Raw genomic sequence first — 15427 nt, 5'->3', positions numbered from 1 at the left:
ATTATTATTATTATTATTATTATTATTATTATTATTATTATTATTATTATATTTATATTTATATTTATATTTATATTTATATTTATATTTATATTTATATTTATATTTATATTTATATTTATATTTATATTTATATTTATACCCCGCCTCCCCCCGAAGGCTCGAGGCGGCTTACATAACCCCGTCCCCTAAAACCATAAAATGACAATAAAAACCAATGATTTACAGTAATTGTAACAGCGATGGCGTGATCTACTCATTTGCTTTCCGCATCCTTATCTATGGCGGGGGGTGACGCTCTCTACTGCCAGTTTGTGAGGGGGGGGGCTGATCTTCTTTCCGCCCGGCCTCAGTTATAAGCCTGGCGGAAGAGCTCCGTCTTACAGGCCCTGCGGAAGGCTGGTAATTCCCGCAGGGCCCTCAGCTCTTCCGGGAGCTCATTCCACCAGGTTGGGGCCAGGACCGAAAAGGCCCTGGCCCTAGTCGAGGCCAGGCGGGCTTCCTTGGGGCCGGGAACGACCAGTAGGTTAGCCCCCGCAGAGCGTAAAGCCCTGCGGGGGATATAGGGCAAAAGGCGGTCCCTCATATATGCTGGGCCTAGACCACGGATGGCCTTGAAGGTCAAAACCAAAGCCTTGAACCTGATCCGGAAGGCGATCGGTAACCAATGCAGCTGCCTCAGAACTGGCTGGATGTGAGCCCTCCATGGTGTAGCTGTGAGGACTCTAGCAGCCGCATTTTGGACAAGTTGCAGTTTCCGGATCAAGCCCAGAGGCAGGCCGGTGTAGAGCGAGTTACAGAAATCTAGTCTAGAGGTGACCATCGCATGGATCACTGTGGCCAGGTGTTCGGAGGACAGATAGGGCGCTAGTAGCCGAGCCTGGCGAAGATGGAAAAATGCCCGGCTAGCTACCTGTTTAACCTGTGCCTCGAGTGTTAGTGAGGCATCGATGGTCACCCCTAAATTCCTGGCCTGAGATGCGATATTAAGTTGCGTCCCGGCCAGAAAGGGTAAGCGCGCTTCCTGATCTGCCCCCCTACGGCCCAACCACAGAACCTCCGTCTTGGAGGGGTTGAGTTTCAGGCGACTCTGCTCGAGCCATCCAGCTACGGCTTCCAAACATCTGGCAAATGGATCTGGGGGGGAGTCCGGGTGGCCATCCATGAGGAGAAAGAGCTGGGTGTCATCAGCGTACTGGTGGCAACCCAGCCCATAGCTCCGTACCAGTTGAGCCAGAGGGTGCATAAAGATGTTAAATAATGTAGGAGAGAGCACCGAGCCCTGTGGGACCCCACAAGGGAGCCGGTAAGGGCCCGATACTTCCTCTCCCACGGCTACCCTCTGTGTCCGGTTTTGGAGGAAGGAGCGTATCCAGCGTAACGCTGTACCCCTTATCCCCGTACCGGCAAGGCGGCTCGCTAGCAGCTCGTGATCGACCACGTCAAACGCGGCCGACAGATCTAAAAGAACTAGCACAGCAGAGCCACCTCGGTCAAGCTGGCGACGGAGGTCATCCAACAAGGAGACCAACACAGTCTCCACCCCATGACCAGGGCGGAAGCCAGACTGGTATGGATCGAGTGCCGAAGTATCTTCCAGGAACGCTAGGAGCTGGTCCACCGCAGCCCTTTCCACCACCTTACCCAGGAACGCTAGATGCGCTACTGGGCGGTAGCTTGCAGGGTCATGTGGGTCCAGGGATGGCTTCTTGAGGAGAGGGCACACCATCGCCTCCTTCAGCACCTCAGGAAACTCCCCCGACTGGAGAGAGCAGTTAACAATATCCCTGAGCTGCTCACCTATCCGTCCATCCCTCCCCTTAAGGAGCCAAGACGGACAGGGATCAAGGGGGCAGGGATCAAGGGGGCAGGGATCAAGGGGGCTGTACCATGCACTTCCATTAGATCCATGTTTCTACTCTCTGAATCCTTTTTATGGCTCCTGGCATATCTTTTCCCTCTTAATAAAACAGTAAGGGGTGTTGGGCTGGGCTCAGTCCGTGATGAGGAAGCGCAACAATTGGTCCCATGGCCCTGGACTGACAAGCAGAGGGGCCAATCGGAAGGCGCAAAGCGCCTTCCGATTGGCCCCTCACCAGGACAGACCAAAATTCCAGCCAGCCAGGGGCAGTCTGGAAAAATGGCTGCCTGTCTGCCCCTGACCACCGCAGGGAGAGGTCAGCAGGGCTGCCAAGGGGGATGAGAACAGAGGCTGTGCCAGCCCTTTTCGCCCCAAGGCTGTACTAACTGCCATGTCCAACTGTAAATTGCCTCAGAACCCTGACAGAGCTGGCAGGAGGCTGCAGAGTTCTCCCCCTCCCCCCTTCAGGCCTGCTGCAAAGGAGCCTCTGACAGCCCCTGACTGAGGGGAGGGAGGCGTTTCTAAGAGCAACGCAGGGGAGCCTGAGGGCCTTCCTTTTGAGGGGGGGGACTTTCCCCTTCTGCCAAACAGTTGACTGACAGGGAGGCCACAGAAAAGCCCCTTCTCACTTAAAATACTGCTCTGGCCTGGGGTTAGACACAGCCAAGCCATGTGTCTTTCTTCTTTGCAACTCTCTGCAGGTTTGAGGCCACTGCACAGCGTTATTCTGCAGAGGAAACTGTTTTTTTTTGTCTCCTGTTTCATCTGCACAACAACCCTGTGCAGTAGGCCTTAACATTCAACCCCATGCCCTTACAGACTGGACAACTCCTCCCCTTCCTCTTCCCACTGCCAAGCTCTAGCACCCGTTGTATTCTTGGATACAACGGGCTTTGCCCCTAGTTTTTAAACAAGTTCATTGACTAGGGGAATCAAATACATTATATGAAAGTAAGCATATCTTAACACCACACAGCACGGCTCGCGGTTGCTCCCTTGCTGGCGGCCTGATGCGTCGAGAGGCGCAAAGCGCCTCCGACACGTCAGGCCGCTGGCACTCCATGCCTCCCTTGCCGCGCCTCGCCGTTGCTCCCTTCCCGGCGGCCTGCTGTATTTCAGGTACAGCGGGCTTGATTACTAGTTTCTGTATGTTTGCCTACCTGCTTCCAGGGTTTGGGTTTCTAAGCTCAGAATTCTGGATTCCCATCTGAAGATGCTGCCTCTTAGAGATTATTCATGCTTTCTTTTGTGGTTATCAAATAGATGGTTTTACTCAGCGCCTCCAAGGCAGCGTGAGTTTTGGGAATGTTGTAAAGTACCATTTGGATTTCTACTTGAATTTTTAGAGGGACAACTGTGAGGTTGCCTGATTCTGGCTGCTCCAGGAATTGAGGCTCTATAGATGGACCGTGGTCTTTATGATGCCCCTGGAGCATTTCTTATGATATTCCAAAACCTTTTTGAGTAATTTTCAAAGAGATTGCTTTCCATGACCATTTTCCTAATTTATATGGATGTTTTATTATTCTAGTTTTATTCAATAGCTTATATACCACCCCTCACTGAAGTCTCGGGGCGGGGATATGTCCTAAGTGAACCTTTGTTCTGATGTCTGTGCGTTTCTGCAGCTTCCAGAAATGTATCTGATTGGTGGCTGTCCAACTGGATCTCTAGCCTACCCCATGCAGAGAATGCCTCTATCAGGAGTTTGTCATGTCTGCCTTCCTCGCAGCTGTTGCTCTTCTCCCATGGGGGACTTGTGTAAGTGTATGGATATGTGTTACATGATGGCTTTAAGAACTTACTTTTCAGATGGAGATTGAGTTGCTTTGCAGAGAGAGAATTGGAAGCATGCTTTCTGGCAAAACAAACATCTAATAAAAGGTCTTCTGTAGCTTCTTAAACTTCCTCACTAAACCAAGAGGAAAACTAGGCTAAGTTTCTCCCAAGTGTCACTTGAACAAAGACTGGATCATTGAGAGTCATTTGGAATATAATGGCTTGGGTGCAGCAGAATTTCAGGAGAACCTTGTTGAATTGGGAATCCCTGGCATAGGATTTCATGCCATTGCTTGACAAGAGAGAGGGATTTTTTTTCCTGCCAGCCCAAAGAACAGCAGGCTTTGGGTTGCAAACAGGCCATTTTAAGTCCCTTGGGGAAGAAGTGGAAGAAAAATGGAAGTGTTGCCCTGAGGAAGAATTGTCTGCTGATGATGGAAGCATGTGTGGAGCATGTAGGCTTCTGTGTTGCACTGACTGAAGTGGTCATTGCTTGGTCTTCTGGACTGACAAAACGCACTGTGGGAGGGCAGCCGAGAGGACCATGTTTCCTGGAGGCTTTGTATGGGGATGTCCACTTTTGAGTGTCATTGGAAGTCCAAAAGGTGGGTAGGAGTTTGAGTTCGTCAAGCCGCCTACTCTAACTAGCCTGGCCTGTCTTTCTCTCAGTTCCCCAGTCCTGGCCTCAGTCCCTTCAAACAACTCTTTGGATTTGAAGTTCTACCTGACTGTGTATGGCTGCATTGCTGGGGCAAACTCTGTCTTCACTATCCTGCGGGCTTTCCTCTTTGCCTATGGCACCATCCGGGCTGCTACAGTCATTCACAATCGACTGCTTGGGAGGGTGATGAAGGTAAGTGTCTGTCAGGCAGGTCTGGAGGCTCCCTGACTTTCTTTGTCTTTTAACATATCCAAGTCTGGCTTATTACAGCATCACAGAATCATAGAGTTGGAAGGGGTCACACAGGCCATCTAGTCCATTGTATGAGAAAGCTACTGAAAAGGGCTTATTGAAAAGAAATCTTCGTAGTTAATTATTTCTATAACTTTTCTCCTCCCTAGAAAGTAGGATTGCCTCTTGGATAACAAAGGTAAATTGCTGCAGTATTGTTACATAGAATGGTGGAAAGCAAAGAGGAAATCATGCACACAACGAGTGTCAAGTGTGATATATTAACGATGTCTGTGTACTGTCAGTACAATCCAAGAATCCATATATATAACAACATTAATTGTACAAAAGACTTGAGTCTCTGCATAACAATAAACTGCTCTATCACATGGTTTGAGCAGCAAACAAAGAAAAAAAGTCCTTGGTAAAAAAATGTCCAGCGTCTGGACCATGCCACCTTGAAGCTCTTAAAGCAAGAATCCAAAGACATAACACATTTTGGAATACTCAGGGCAGGAAACCAAAGGTATTATAATGTCTGTTTCGAATAGCTCTTCTTCATGAGATTTTTAAAAGTTGCAGCTTTTTAAATCTTTTTTTGTTTGTTAAAATAAGACACATCCATAGTTCAACAATCACATGACATACACCCCTCCAGAGTTAAAACATTTTTATGCCCTTCCTGCTCAGCTTTGGTTCTAGAGGCCTAATAGGGTGTGATGTTTCCAGATTATACACGTGATAGGCACATAGATTCAGGCAGGTAGCTAGCTCTATTAGTTATTTTTCATTATTTTTTATGTTCTATATTTTCCATGAAGGTTCAGTCTTTTGCGAAGGTGTAAACAACTGTCATATGAGTAGGTACAAGTATTTGTGCTTTGAGTACAAGGAATGAGTACCTAATAATATTAGGCACTAATGAGAAGGAAGGACTCCCTGGAGAAGAGCCTAATGCTGGGAGAGATTGAGGGCAAAAGAAGAAGGGGCCGACAGAGAATGAGGTGGCTGGATGGAGTCACTGAAGCAGTCGGTGCAAACTTAAATGGACTCCGGGGAATGGTAGAGGACAGGAAGGCCTGGAGGATCATTGTCCATGGGGTCGCGATGGGTCGGACATGACTTCGCACCTAACAACAACAACAACCTAATAATATACAGGGTTCTCTATTCAGTGACTGTGCCATGGAAAACACTCTTGTGAACTTGTCACATTTTGAAATTCTTATTGTATCTGGCGTACTTTAATCTCTGTGCTGGAAAACAAAAGTTAATATGTAAAATCACCTGCAGTTAATCCATGTGCCACGGTGCACTTTGACTCTCATTGTTCTTGATTCCTCATTGACAGGCCACAATGACCTTCTTTGACAGTACACCCACAGGCCGGATCCTTAACCGCTTCTCCTCTGACTTGTACTGTGTGGATGACAGCCTTCCCTTCATTCTGAACATCTTCCTGGCCAATATGTTTGGGCTGCTTGGTATGTTTGTGATGATCACCTATGGGCTGCCTTGGATCGGCCTAGTCCTCCTGCCCTTGGCCGGTATTTACTACTCCATTCAACGCTACTACCGGCGCACCTCTCGGGAGCTGAAACGCCTCTACAGTCTCACTCTGTCACCTATCTACACTCACTTCTCAGAAACCTTGACAGGCCTCAGCACTATCCGGGCTACTAGGGCCACCAGCAGGTGAGTTTTGCTCTTCAGCCAGGGAAGGGCTAGACGTGCACAGCAAGTGCTGATTGGAAAATATGGCCTTGTGATGAATGGCCAAATAGGCAGCAGCGACTGTGAAGGAAGTGTTTTTGATGCTAATCTCAAGACTGTATCCAGTCTAGGTTTGAGACAGAAAATCAGCTACAGCTGGAACTCAACCAGCGCTGCCGTTTCGCCAGCAACACTGCCATGCAATGGTTGGACATTCGGCTTCAAATGATTGGAGTTGCTGTAGTTACAGCTATTGCAGTGATTGCTATTATCCAGCATCAGAGGAAACTGGGGAATCCAGGTAAGCTATCTGATACCGGACTCTGTAGAAGCCATCTTCATCATGTATGCCTCTGGCTATGTCCTTCTGCTGGCGTCAGTCTTCTTCCATCTCATGGTAATGTAGTTTGCCACCTCTCCCAGTTCTGCGCCCCTTCCCCATTAAAATTACACCTCTGGAAGTTAACTCATCCAGTTGGTTTCTAAGATACCAAAGAGGATTTTGAAAAACTTGCCTGTGGTTCTGGTGAGGGCCTGAAATGGCAGGTTCTTCAGTCACTTCTCCTTGTCCTATCAAAACCAGCTGACACCATTTCCTCAGTACAGCAAACCCCCGCATTGGCACTCTTAATGATCCAAAAGAGTGAGAATCAGATTCTCGTGTAAGATCTATGTGAAAACATCATGGCCAGGGTAGCAAAGATAAAGAGATTTTTAAAATAAACTTATTTTGCCTTGGGAACTTCGTTTTTGGTGCAGTCTAAGAAATTGAGCAATGTGGATTCTTATGAACAAGCTCAAAAGGGTGGGCAAAGACCACCACGGAGATCCTGCTTGTATTCTGCGCCTCCAGGGCAGCAAAGGCACCAAGAGCCACATAGGTGGAAGAGCAACAGCTGCACCGCCAGCCTAGAAAAAACACCTCTAGCGACTGAGACAGTGTGTGCACGTACACACGGATACACGCTTCCCTTCCTCCCCAAGGGCTCACGTGCTGCACACCCACAGAGCCGTAACTCCTCAAGGCACACCAAACCAGGCAGCTGCTGCCTGCGGATACTGCCAGCCTGTCAGATGCTTTGTTTTCCTCCTCCCTCCACTCTACCCCTGCCTTTCCCAGGCAGCCAAAGTGGTTCCGACTAAGTGCACCGTGGGAAAGAAATTTTTGATCTTTGGGGAGGGCTAGGTGTAAGGAGAGGGGAGTTAGCATGGAGGGGAAGGAGGGCTTCTGCTGAGTGATGCCTTTGCAGGATCTCTGAGGCAAGGCGGGAAAATAGCACCAAAGAGCGATGGCCCCATCTGATGGACTGCAGCTGCTTTGTGCCGAGCCAGCCTTGTTCACTCTGCCACCGCACTCCCCGCCCTCTGAACTTCCTGGAGTGGCTTGTGCTGGCAGGTGGGGTCTGGTGTGCTCCTGCTGCAGCACAGGGCTAGATCAGGAGAGATGCCTTGAGTTGTAACAGCTGCTAAGTACAGATTCTGCCTGGAGCTACAGTTCTTGCAGAAGAGAAGAGTTGGTTCTTTTATGCCACTTTTCTCTGCCAGAAGGAATCTCAAAGCAGCTTACATTTGCCTTCCCTTCCCTTCACACCCTGTGGGGTGGGTGAGGCTGAGAGAGCCCTGATATCACTGCTCAGTCAGAACTGCTTTCTCAGTGCTGTGGCGAGCCCAGAGTCACCCAGCTGGCTGCATGTGGGGGAGCAGGGAACAGAATCCAGATCTCCAGATTAGAAGTTGGTGCTCCTAACAACTACACTAAGCTGGCTCCTAACCACTACACCCGCAGAACGGCCCTGCAAGGTTCTTTAACAAGCCATGAATCAGAAGCCAGAGGGTTACCAGAGCCAGGAGAGTCCAGAGAGCAAGCTGGAACCCAGAGCCATGTAAACAATATGCCAGCAAGGAGAAAGCAAGGTCACGGTCATGGTTCCCAGTCTGAGTTGGCAGGAGATTCAGGAGCCAGGAGGGAGAGCAGGTTCTCTCAGGAATGACGCAAGTTATTCCCACACAGCATCCTTTCCAGCCAAGCCTTATAGCAGGCTTGCAGTCTGCACGGAAATGCTTCTGGAACTACTCACTTTCAGAGTCTTCCCTGCAGTGCTGGCTTCATAGTCATGTTGTTGGTGTCTATCTTGTAAAGCAACTCTAAGCCTCTGTTGAGAGTATTGGACTGTGGGAGGAGACTCTGAAGAGCTCTCCCTTTCAGAGGCTGCAAGTTTATCACAAGCCTTGCTTTGTGTTCCTGGTGAGCCGGGTGCTGATGAGCAGGAGTTGAAGTTGCTGCCCCTTCTTCATCCTCTGTCTCAGCTTCCTTTGTGGGCAATTCCATCATTGCTGGCTGGAGGGTCCATGACATGGCTTAAGACGCCGCTAGACCGAGCAGCCGGGAGGTAAAGTGACCACGGGACTCCTCGAAGAGGGCTCTGTGTTCTGAGTGGGAGGAAGGCAAGTGTTGGGAAGTGTGGGTCACAGGGGCAGTGGGTCTGACCCCCCTCTCCACTCGCTCCTTGCTTCTTCTCCCCATTGTGGCACATCACTTCCATCATGACTTCTGTTAAACAGTGGGCTCAATAAGGTGCAGATTCACTCATGGAGTGAAACATCAGCTCTTTATTTAAGATCACAGCAGAGACCTGAACTCAACAGCCCACTACCTGAATTTATAGACCATCCAGGCTTCCCACCATAGCCTGGGATTGGCCCTATGTGACTTTCCCAGGTTTAAACTGATTGGACCATTTAAACCAGTAACTTGACAGATCCTGTAGTCCGACCAATGCAATTACAACTTCTCCATGTTCGGATCATAGTTCCCGCTCTGCAGTTTCACTAAGCCACATACACAACAACTTCCAAAGCATCAAAATGGGCTTGAACTCAATGTTAAAATGAAGTAAGCCTGTACTGTGGAAATGATCCAAGGCACCATTTATTGTCTCAACTAATTCATACTTTCACTCACTGATGCTTTTGTGGGTGTCCTTTTTTTGTCCCTTATACTAGGTCTTGTGGGCCTGGCCCTTTCCTATGCTCTGTCAGTCACAGACTTGCTGTCTGGGCTCGTCACCAGCTTCACACAAACAGAGACCATGATGGTGAGTGTGGAACGGGCAGAGGAATATGCAACAGAGATCCCCATAGAGCCTCAGGAGGGGCTGCTCCAGGTAAGCTCTCTTTGTACAAACTCTGCATTCCCCACAGTCCCCAAGCAAATGATTACTGATTAGTCATTGACTGCCTACCAGTCTCAGGGGCTCAGAGTGATATTTATATCATCTGCCCCAGTTATAGTTCTCCTTCAGTGAAAAAGGGCACCCTGGGGAATGTAAAACCCATCCCAACGGGGACTGGAGACAGGGCTTATCCATAATGTTGTCTCTTCAAAGGGAGAGCCTCTTCCCATCGTGACAATGTTTTCATCAGGAAAGCAGTGGGTTTGATGGCCTTTCATGGCAGAACCAAGTGGCCTTCATAACTGTTGTCTTCTGCCATTTCATACAGTGCATGGCTAAGATTGAGAGGAATTTATTTCCCTTGCTTAGAAGAACAGAGTCTCAATGTTAAACATAAACTAATAACTCCTTCCACTGAAAAAGGATTGGAAAAGGGCTTGGCAGCAAATCTGATCTAACTAAGCAGCTGCTTTTCTCCCCCTTCCTTGCTTTATTATATAGCCTTCATTAAATATGAACTGTCCTCCTTGTAACGTGACAAGCTGGCAGTTACAAAAAAAATGGATTTGGTAGTTTTTTGCTTACCCAGGAAGGTTGTTTTTGTTAACTTGTTATCAGCTGAATGCAAATTAAAGATTTGTCTTTCAAGTCTGTCCAATTAATACACACAAAATGGGTGAGATGTCATTTCATTGCACTTGTATGCTAGAAGCCCAGATCAAAACAGCCTGCAGAAGGAACTGTTGGGGAGGTAGAAGGTATAATCACTCACACTTAATCTCTTCTTCTTTCAAGGTGGCATCTGATTGGCCAAGTCAGGGTCACATAGAGTTTCAACAGGTTGTACTGGCCTACCGGCCTGAGCTACCCAATGCCCTGGATGGGGTGACTTTTACTATCTATCCTGGAGAGAAAGTAGGGATAGTTGGGCGCACTGGGTCTGGCAAATCCACACTCTTCTTGGCTCTTTTCCGAATGGTGGAGCTTAGAGCTGGACAAATTCTTCTGGACAATATTGACAGCTGTTCTGTCAGCCTGACGGAGCTAAGGTCAGTAGATTTAACAAGTGATTTTTAAGGGGTAGGGAGTGTTAAGTGCTGTCAGCTTACTTTTGACTTAAGGTGACCCTACGAATTAATTAATGTCCTCTGAAGTGTTCTATCATTAACAGCCTTGCTTAAGGTCTTGCAAATGAGGGTAGTGGGTTTCCTAATTAAGGCAGTCCGTCACATGTTGGCACTTCCTCTTTCCCAGATGCCTTCCAACTTTCCCTAGCATGGTTGTATTTTCCAGTGACTCCTGTCTTCTTATAATGTGACCAAAGTATAATAGTCTCAGTTGAGTCATTTTAGCTTCTAAGAAAGTTTAGGCTTCATTTGATCTGGAACTTTCCTTATTTATTTATTTTTTTTGGTGATCCCTGTATCCATAAAACTCCCCTGCCCCCCGACACCACATTTCAAAGTAGTCTAATTCCTATCATTTTGTCCAACTTTCACACCTACAGTGGAAAATCCTTCTTTTACCAGTTTGGTGTAGTGGTTAAGAATGGTGGCCTCTAATCTGGAGAAATGGGTTTGGTTCCCTGTTCCTCCTCCATGTGCAACCAGCTGGGTGACCTCAGGGAAGTCATGGTTCTCTCAGAACTCTCTCAGCCCCACCTACCTCACAGGGTGTCTGTTGTGTGGAGAGGAAGGGTAGGCAATTGTTAATCACATTGAGATTCCTTCAGGTAGTAAAAAGTGGGGTCCAAAAAACAGCTCTACTTTTCTTTCTTTCAGCAGGTTCTGGTGAAATGCCATTGTTACAGGGCTGATTAGTAATAGTCCTTGTTCAGCCATTCTTTAGTTTAGTCATGGTGGGTTAAACTCTGCAGTTACTCTGCTTGGGTGCCTACTTCTGCTACGGCTTGAAATGAAGGCCGGTAATGTGGTTGGGCAAGGCTGTCTCCCAAGCTGTTTCTTCCTAGCAAGCCTTGCTCCATTCTGTCTTTTAGATCTAGATTGGCCATCATCCCCCAAGACCCGTTCTTATTCAGTGGGACAATCCGTGAGAACTTGGATCCTCAGGGGCAATACACAGACGCTGACCTATACCAAGTTCTGGAGCAGTGCCATCTGCAGGAAGTGATTACAGCGATGGGTGAGTCTCTTTTGTTGAGGAGAAGGGAAAGGAAGCCAGCTTGCAGAGGGGAAATGAGCATGACGACTCAGGAGTTGGTGGGCTTGAAAACCACAAAGAACATCTGCCAATTCCTACAAAGACGGTGAGGGGTGAGCCTCAGTGGAAACTGCTGTCGATGTTGACAGAATCTCGTAAGATTCGTTAACAAAGTTTTAAACCAGTGAAAGGTTTGGGAAGGGGGCAAAGGACTTTCAGCCTCTTTGTTTCTTGCTGAAGTCCCATCAGCAGATGTAAGTTTTGAATCCTGTCAGGCTCTTGACTGGGATAGCTAACTTGGTTACCCTAAAAGCAGCATCACTCTCTTGCTTTGTGCAGGTGGATTAGATTGTGAGCTGGGGGAAAGAGGGAAAAGTCTCTCGGTGGGACAAAGGCAACTGGTTTGTCTAGCAAGGGCACTGCTGACTCAGGCCAAGGTGAGTACTGTTGTTTCAGACTAGGTTGCTCGGGCTCTTTGCTTGGGGCCAGGCTTTGCCTGTCGGCTGGGGGAGATTTCTGCTTCAGGACAAGATTTTGGTTGCCCTTTCTCAAAGAACATCACTGAGCTGGGAAATCTGCAGAAAACAGCAAGCAACATCATAAAAGGGTTGGAACGCATCCATATGCAGAATGGTGAAAGCATTTGGAATTATTTTGATTTAGGAATGATTTATAAGGGACATGACAAAGACTTACAAAACTGTACACGTTGCAGAGAAAGTGGATGAAGGAATATTTTCTTCATTTGTCATAACACTATAATATGTAGTATCAAAACAAAACTAATATTGGAGGGGAGAGATGTTCTAACACACAATACATGACTAACATGAAATTTAGCACTAAGAATATTGTGAATGGCCACTGATTTGGCTCACATTAAAAGGGGTTTAGGCATTCACCAAGGATATATCCATCACCAGCTATCTACCAACCTAGCAAATGGAATGTCCATGTTTAATAGTGGAATTACTGTGTACCAGTTTCTGGAGAATGAGCAATAAGGATGTCAAGTCCACTTTGTGAGCATCCTGGAGGCATCAGGCTAGCCCCTTGAAGGAGAAAGGGTGCTGGACTAGATGGATGCTTGATCTAATCTATTAGGGGTGCTCTTACGTTGTTCAGATCCTAGGAGCTGATTGAGTGACTGGAATCAGTGTGTTGTAGAAATGAGCTGAGGGACCATGGGGCTGTGTTGATGACTTCTGTCATTTCATCAGGTTTTTTTTCAATGTTAGGTTCTGTGCATTGATGAGGCTACTGCAAGTGTGGATCATAAGACAGACAAATTGCTCCAGCAGACCATCCGTCAGAGATTTGCAGACAAAACGGTGCTAACTATTGCTCACAGGTACGGTTTTGCTTTCTTATCAGGTACTGTTCTCATGTCTCCCCATAGAGGCAAAGCAGGGTGTTATTCAGTTATTTAGAGATCTCCTTGCCTAACATTAGCTTCCTTTTATAATTCTGTCAGCCTCTTCAGCAGGCTATTTACTACTTGCTGCAATAAGCCACAGTGGAATACTTCAGCCACATGGCTTTTAATCTACAAATCAAAAACACTTTTATGAACTTTTCATTGGTGTGGTCAGATTTCTGAGGCACATTTAGGGAGGAAAGGGACAAAAATGCAGAAAGGAAATATATCTTGGTCGGGTTTATTTTGAAATGCACAGTTCCTAAGCTAGATTGAGTTTTTAACTGGCAACATATGTAATCAGACATTTTGCAAATTTTACATCATGCTCTCCACAGCAAAAACTCTGAGATAGGTGAGGCTAAGTGAGTCTATTGGTATTTGTTGGTATTTTGTCCCATGTTTAGAACTTCTGTGAAAAGTCAGAGAGCAAGACTGAATACCTAAGTGCTGAATGACAAAAAGTTTCTCTAAAACTTACAGTACTAGAGGCTGAAGGAGTTAAGCAGGAATAGCACATTAAGAAGTTATATACACTGTGGACAAAATCAGAATCCCAAAAATACAGACATTCCTAGGGATCAGGATGGTAGCACATGGTGTGCTTGGTTTGAGCATCATCACTGTTGTATTTGCATTTTAACACTATCTGCCCTGCAGCCTTGAAGCAGGACAGTATAAATTAAATAAATTGAGAGAAAATTAAAAACAAATAGATTTATGGGTAGAGTCTGGCTCATGTTCTTGTAGGACCATAGGATCATATTGTTGGAATGGACCTCCAGGGCCATCTAGTCCAACCCTCTGCACTATGCAGAAACTCCCAACTACCTGCCTACCTATAGTGACCCCAATTTCATGCCAAAGTAATCCCCACTACCACCAAAAATCTCCAGAATCCAGGCTGGCCTGGAGGAAATTCACCTACCATCCCACAGTGGCAATCAGCAATCCGCCTGGGTATGCAAGGAAGGGCCACAAGAGACAAACACTGGCACATCCCTTCCTGCCCACCCACTCACAATCTGCCTAGGTTCATAAAATCAGCATTTCTGTCAAGATAGTAAAGCTATTCATTGGAAGCTGTATATCTTGGTTAAAATGAACAATCCAGTTGTGCAAGCTGGAGTTCTGAGCCCAGCTTACTTAAAGATTGCAGTTCTTTACAAAATTAGATTGTTTAAATCGCAGTGAATTCAAAGGGATTGAAGCTATCTAACTTTTCACAGAGTTGCAGCCTTAGAGGGCATTTTGCTGGAGTGATTGTTTTCATAACAGCCCAAGACAAATATTGCTACAAAGACATTTAGACCTTTACCAAATCAGAGCAAAATACATCTTAGGCAAGGCTTGCAATGACATGCAACAAGTAGAATTATGCGTCTGACAAAGGACAGATATTTCAGCTAAATGCTGTTTGGGAACAGCAGTGCAGGAAGTTGGCAGAGAACTCTTCTGTTGTGTTCAAGCACAGTTTGGCAGTATGCTCAGATGATTCCTGGCAGACTTCCCTGTGTTGACTCCTCCAAGTTATTTTGTAAGGAAATGGACTTCAAACACAGTGCCCTAATAGGAGCATATTTCTAGCAGTGTAACAGGTACATTTATGGGACTCAAGGGTTTTGGTAATATTACAACACTTATACATGCTGACTTCCACAAAGGATATGTACCCAAGCAGCAAAAAGATATAGAAAATGTCACTGAAAACATTGGCAATATTTCTTGGAAGAGTGTTTTCCTTACATAATGGGGCGGAGTCTCCATGGTCAGCCTCTACAATTGCACAATCATTTACAACAGCCTTTTGTTCAGCTGCTTGCTGCAGTGGTTAGGAGTGCCAGACTTCTAATCTGGCAAGCTGGGTTTGATTCCCTGCATCTCTCCCACATGCAGCCAGCTGGGTGACCTTGGGCTTGCCAAAGCACTAATAAAGCTGTTCTGACCAACAGTAATATCCAGGCTCACTCAGCCTCACCTCCCACACAGGGTGTCTGTTGTGGGGAGAGGAAAGAGAAGGCAATTGTAAGCCACTTTGAGCCTTCTTCGGGTAGAGAAAAGCGGCATCTAAGAACCAACTCTTCTTCTTCTAATTCTAATAGTACCTGTCATCATTTAGATAGGATACGGCAAGCCTTACTGCAACAACAGCTTTTCTACAGATAGCTTTGTTTTTGGATTTCAGTTTTCTCTGCATCAACATAATGTGTTTTCATTTGGGGCAAAAATGTTTATTAAAGTATGAATATCCCACCTGCCTGTCCCAATAATGGCTCCTCTGGGTGTGTTCCGATAAGACATAAAACACAAAATTATACTTCAAACAAAAGCTGTCTGGTATATAGCAGCCCCTAGTTTTCCTTTTGAAATCATCATTGGAAAACCAGCATTATTAAATGACTCTTGATCACCCCAAATACTAAAATTATAGT

General features: G+C 46.5%; 1 protein-coding gene across 6 annotated transcripts in view; it reads left to right on the top strand.

The window, feature by feature from the left end:
• The window catches only part of ABCC10 (ATP binding cassette subfamily C member 10), a 39741-nt gene that overhangs the window by 23243 nt on the left and 1071 nt on the right, over positions 1-15427 (top strand). For all 6 annotated transcript variants that reach the window (XM_077342985.1, XM_077342975.1, XM_077342988.1 and 3 more), the window contains 9 exons: positions 3490-3622; positions 4310-4493; positions 5884-6227; positions 6377-6546; positions 9249-9409; positions 10214-10467; positions 11415-11560; positions 11918-12015; positions 12817-12929. In XM_077342985.1, the coding sequence (XP_077199100.1) occupies positions 3490-3622; positions 4310-4493; positions 5884-6227; positions 6377-6546; positions 9249-9409; positions 10214-10467; positions 11415-11560; positions 11918-12015; positions 12817-12929 (1603 nt within the window). The remainder of the gene's footprint in view (positions 1-3489; positions 3623-4309; positions 4494-5883; positions 6228-6376; positions 6547-9248; positions 9410-10213; positions 10468-11414; positions 11561-11917; positions 12016-12816; positions 12930-15427) is intronic.

Source organism: Paroedura picta, chromosome 1, assembly GCF_049243985.1.
Source record: "Paroedura picta isolate Pp20150507F chromosome 1, Ppicta_v3.0, whole genome shotgun sequence".
In the NCBI taxonomy this organism is placed as follows: Eukaryota; Metazoa; Chordata; class Lepidosauria; order Squamata; family Gekkonidae; genus Paroedura; species Paroedura picta.
Note: the sequence above shows the minus strand (reverse complement) of the source record. Positions and strands in the feature narration are given on the sequence as shown.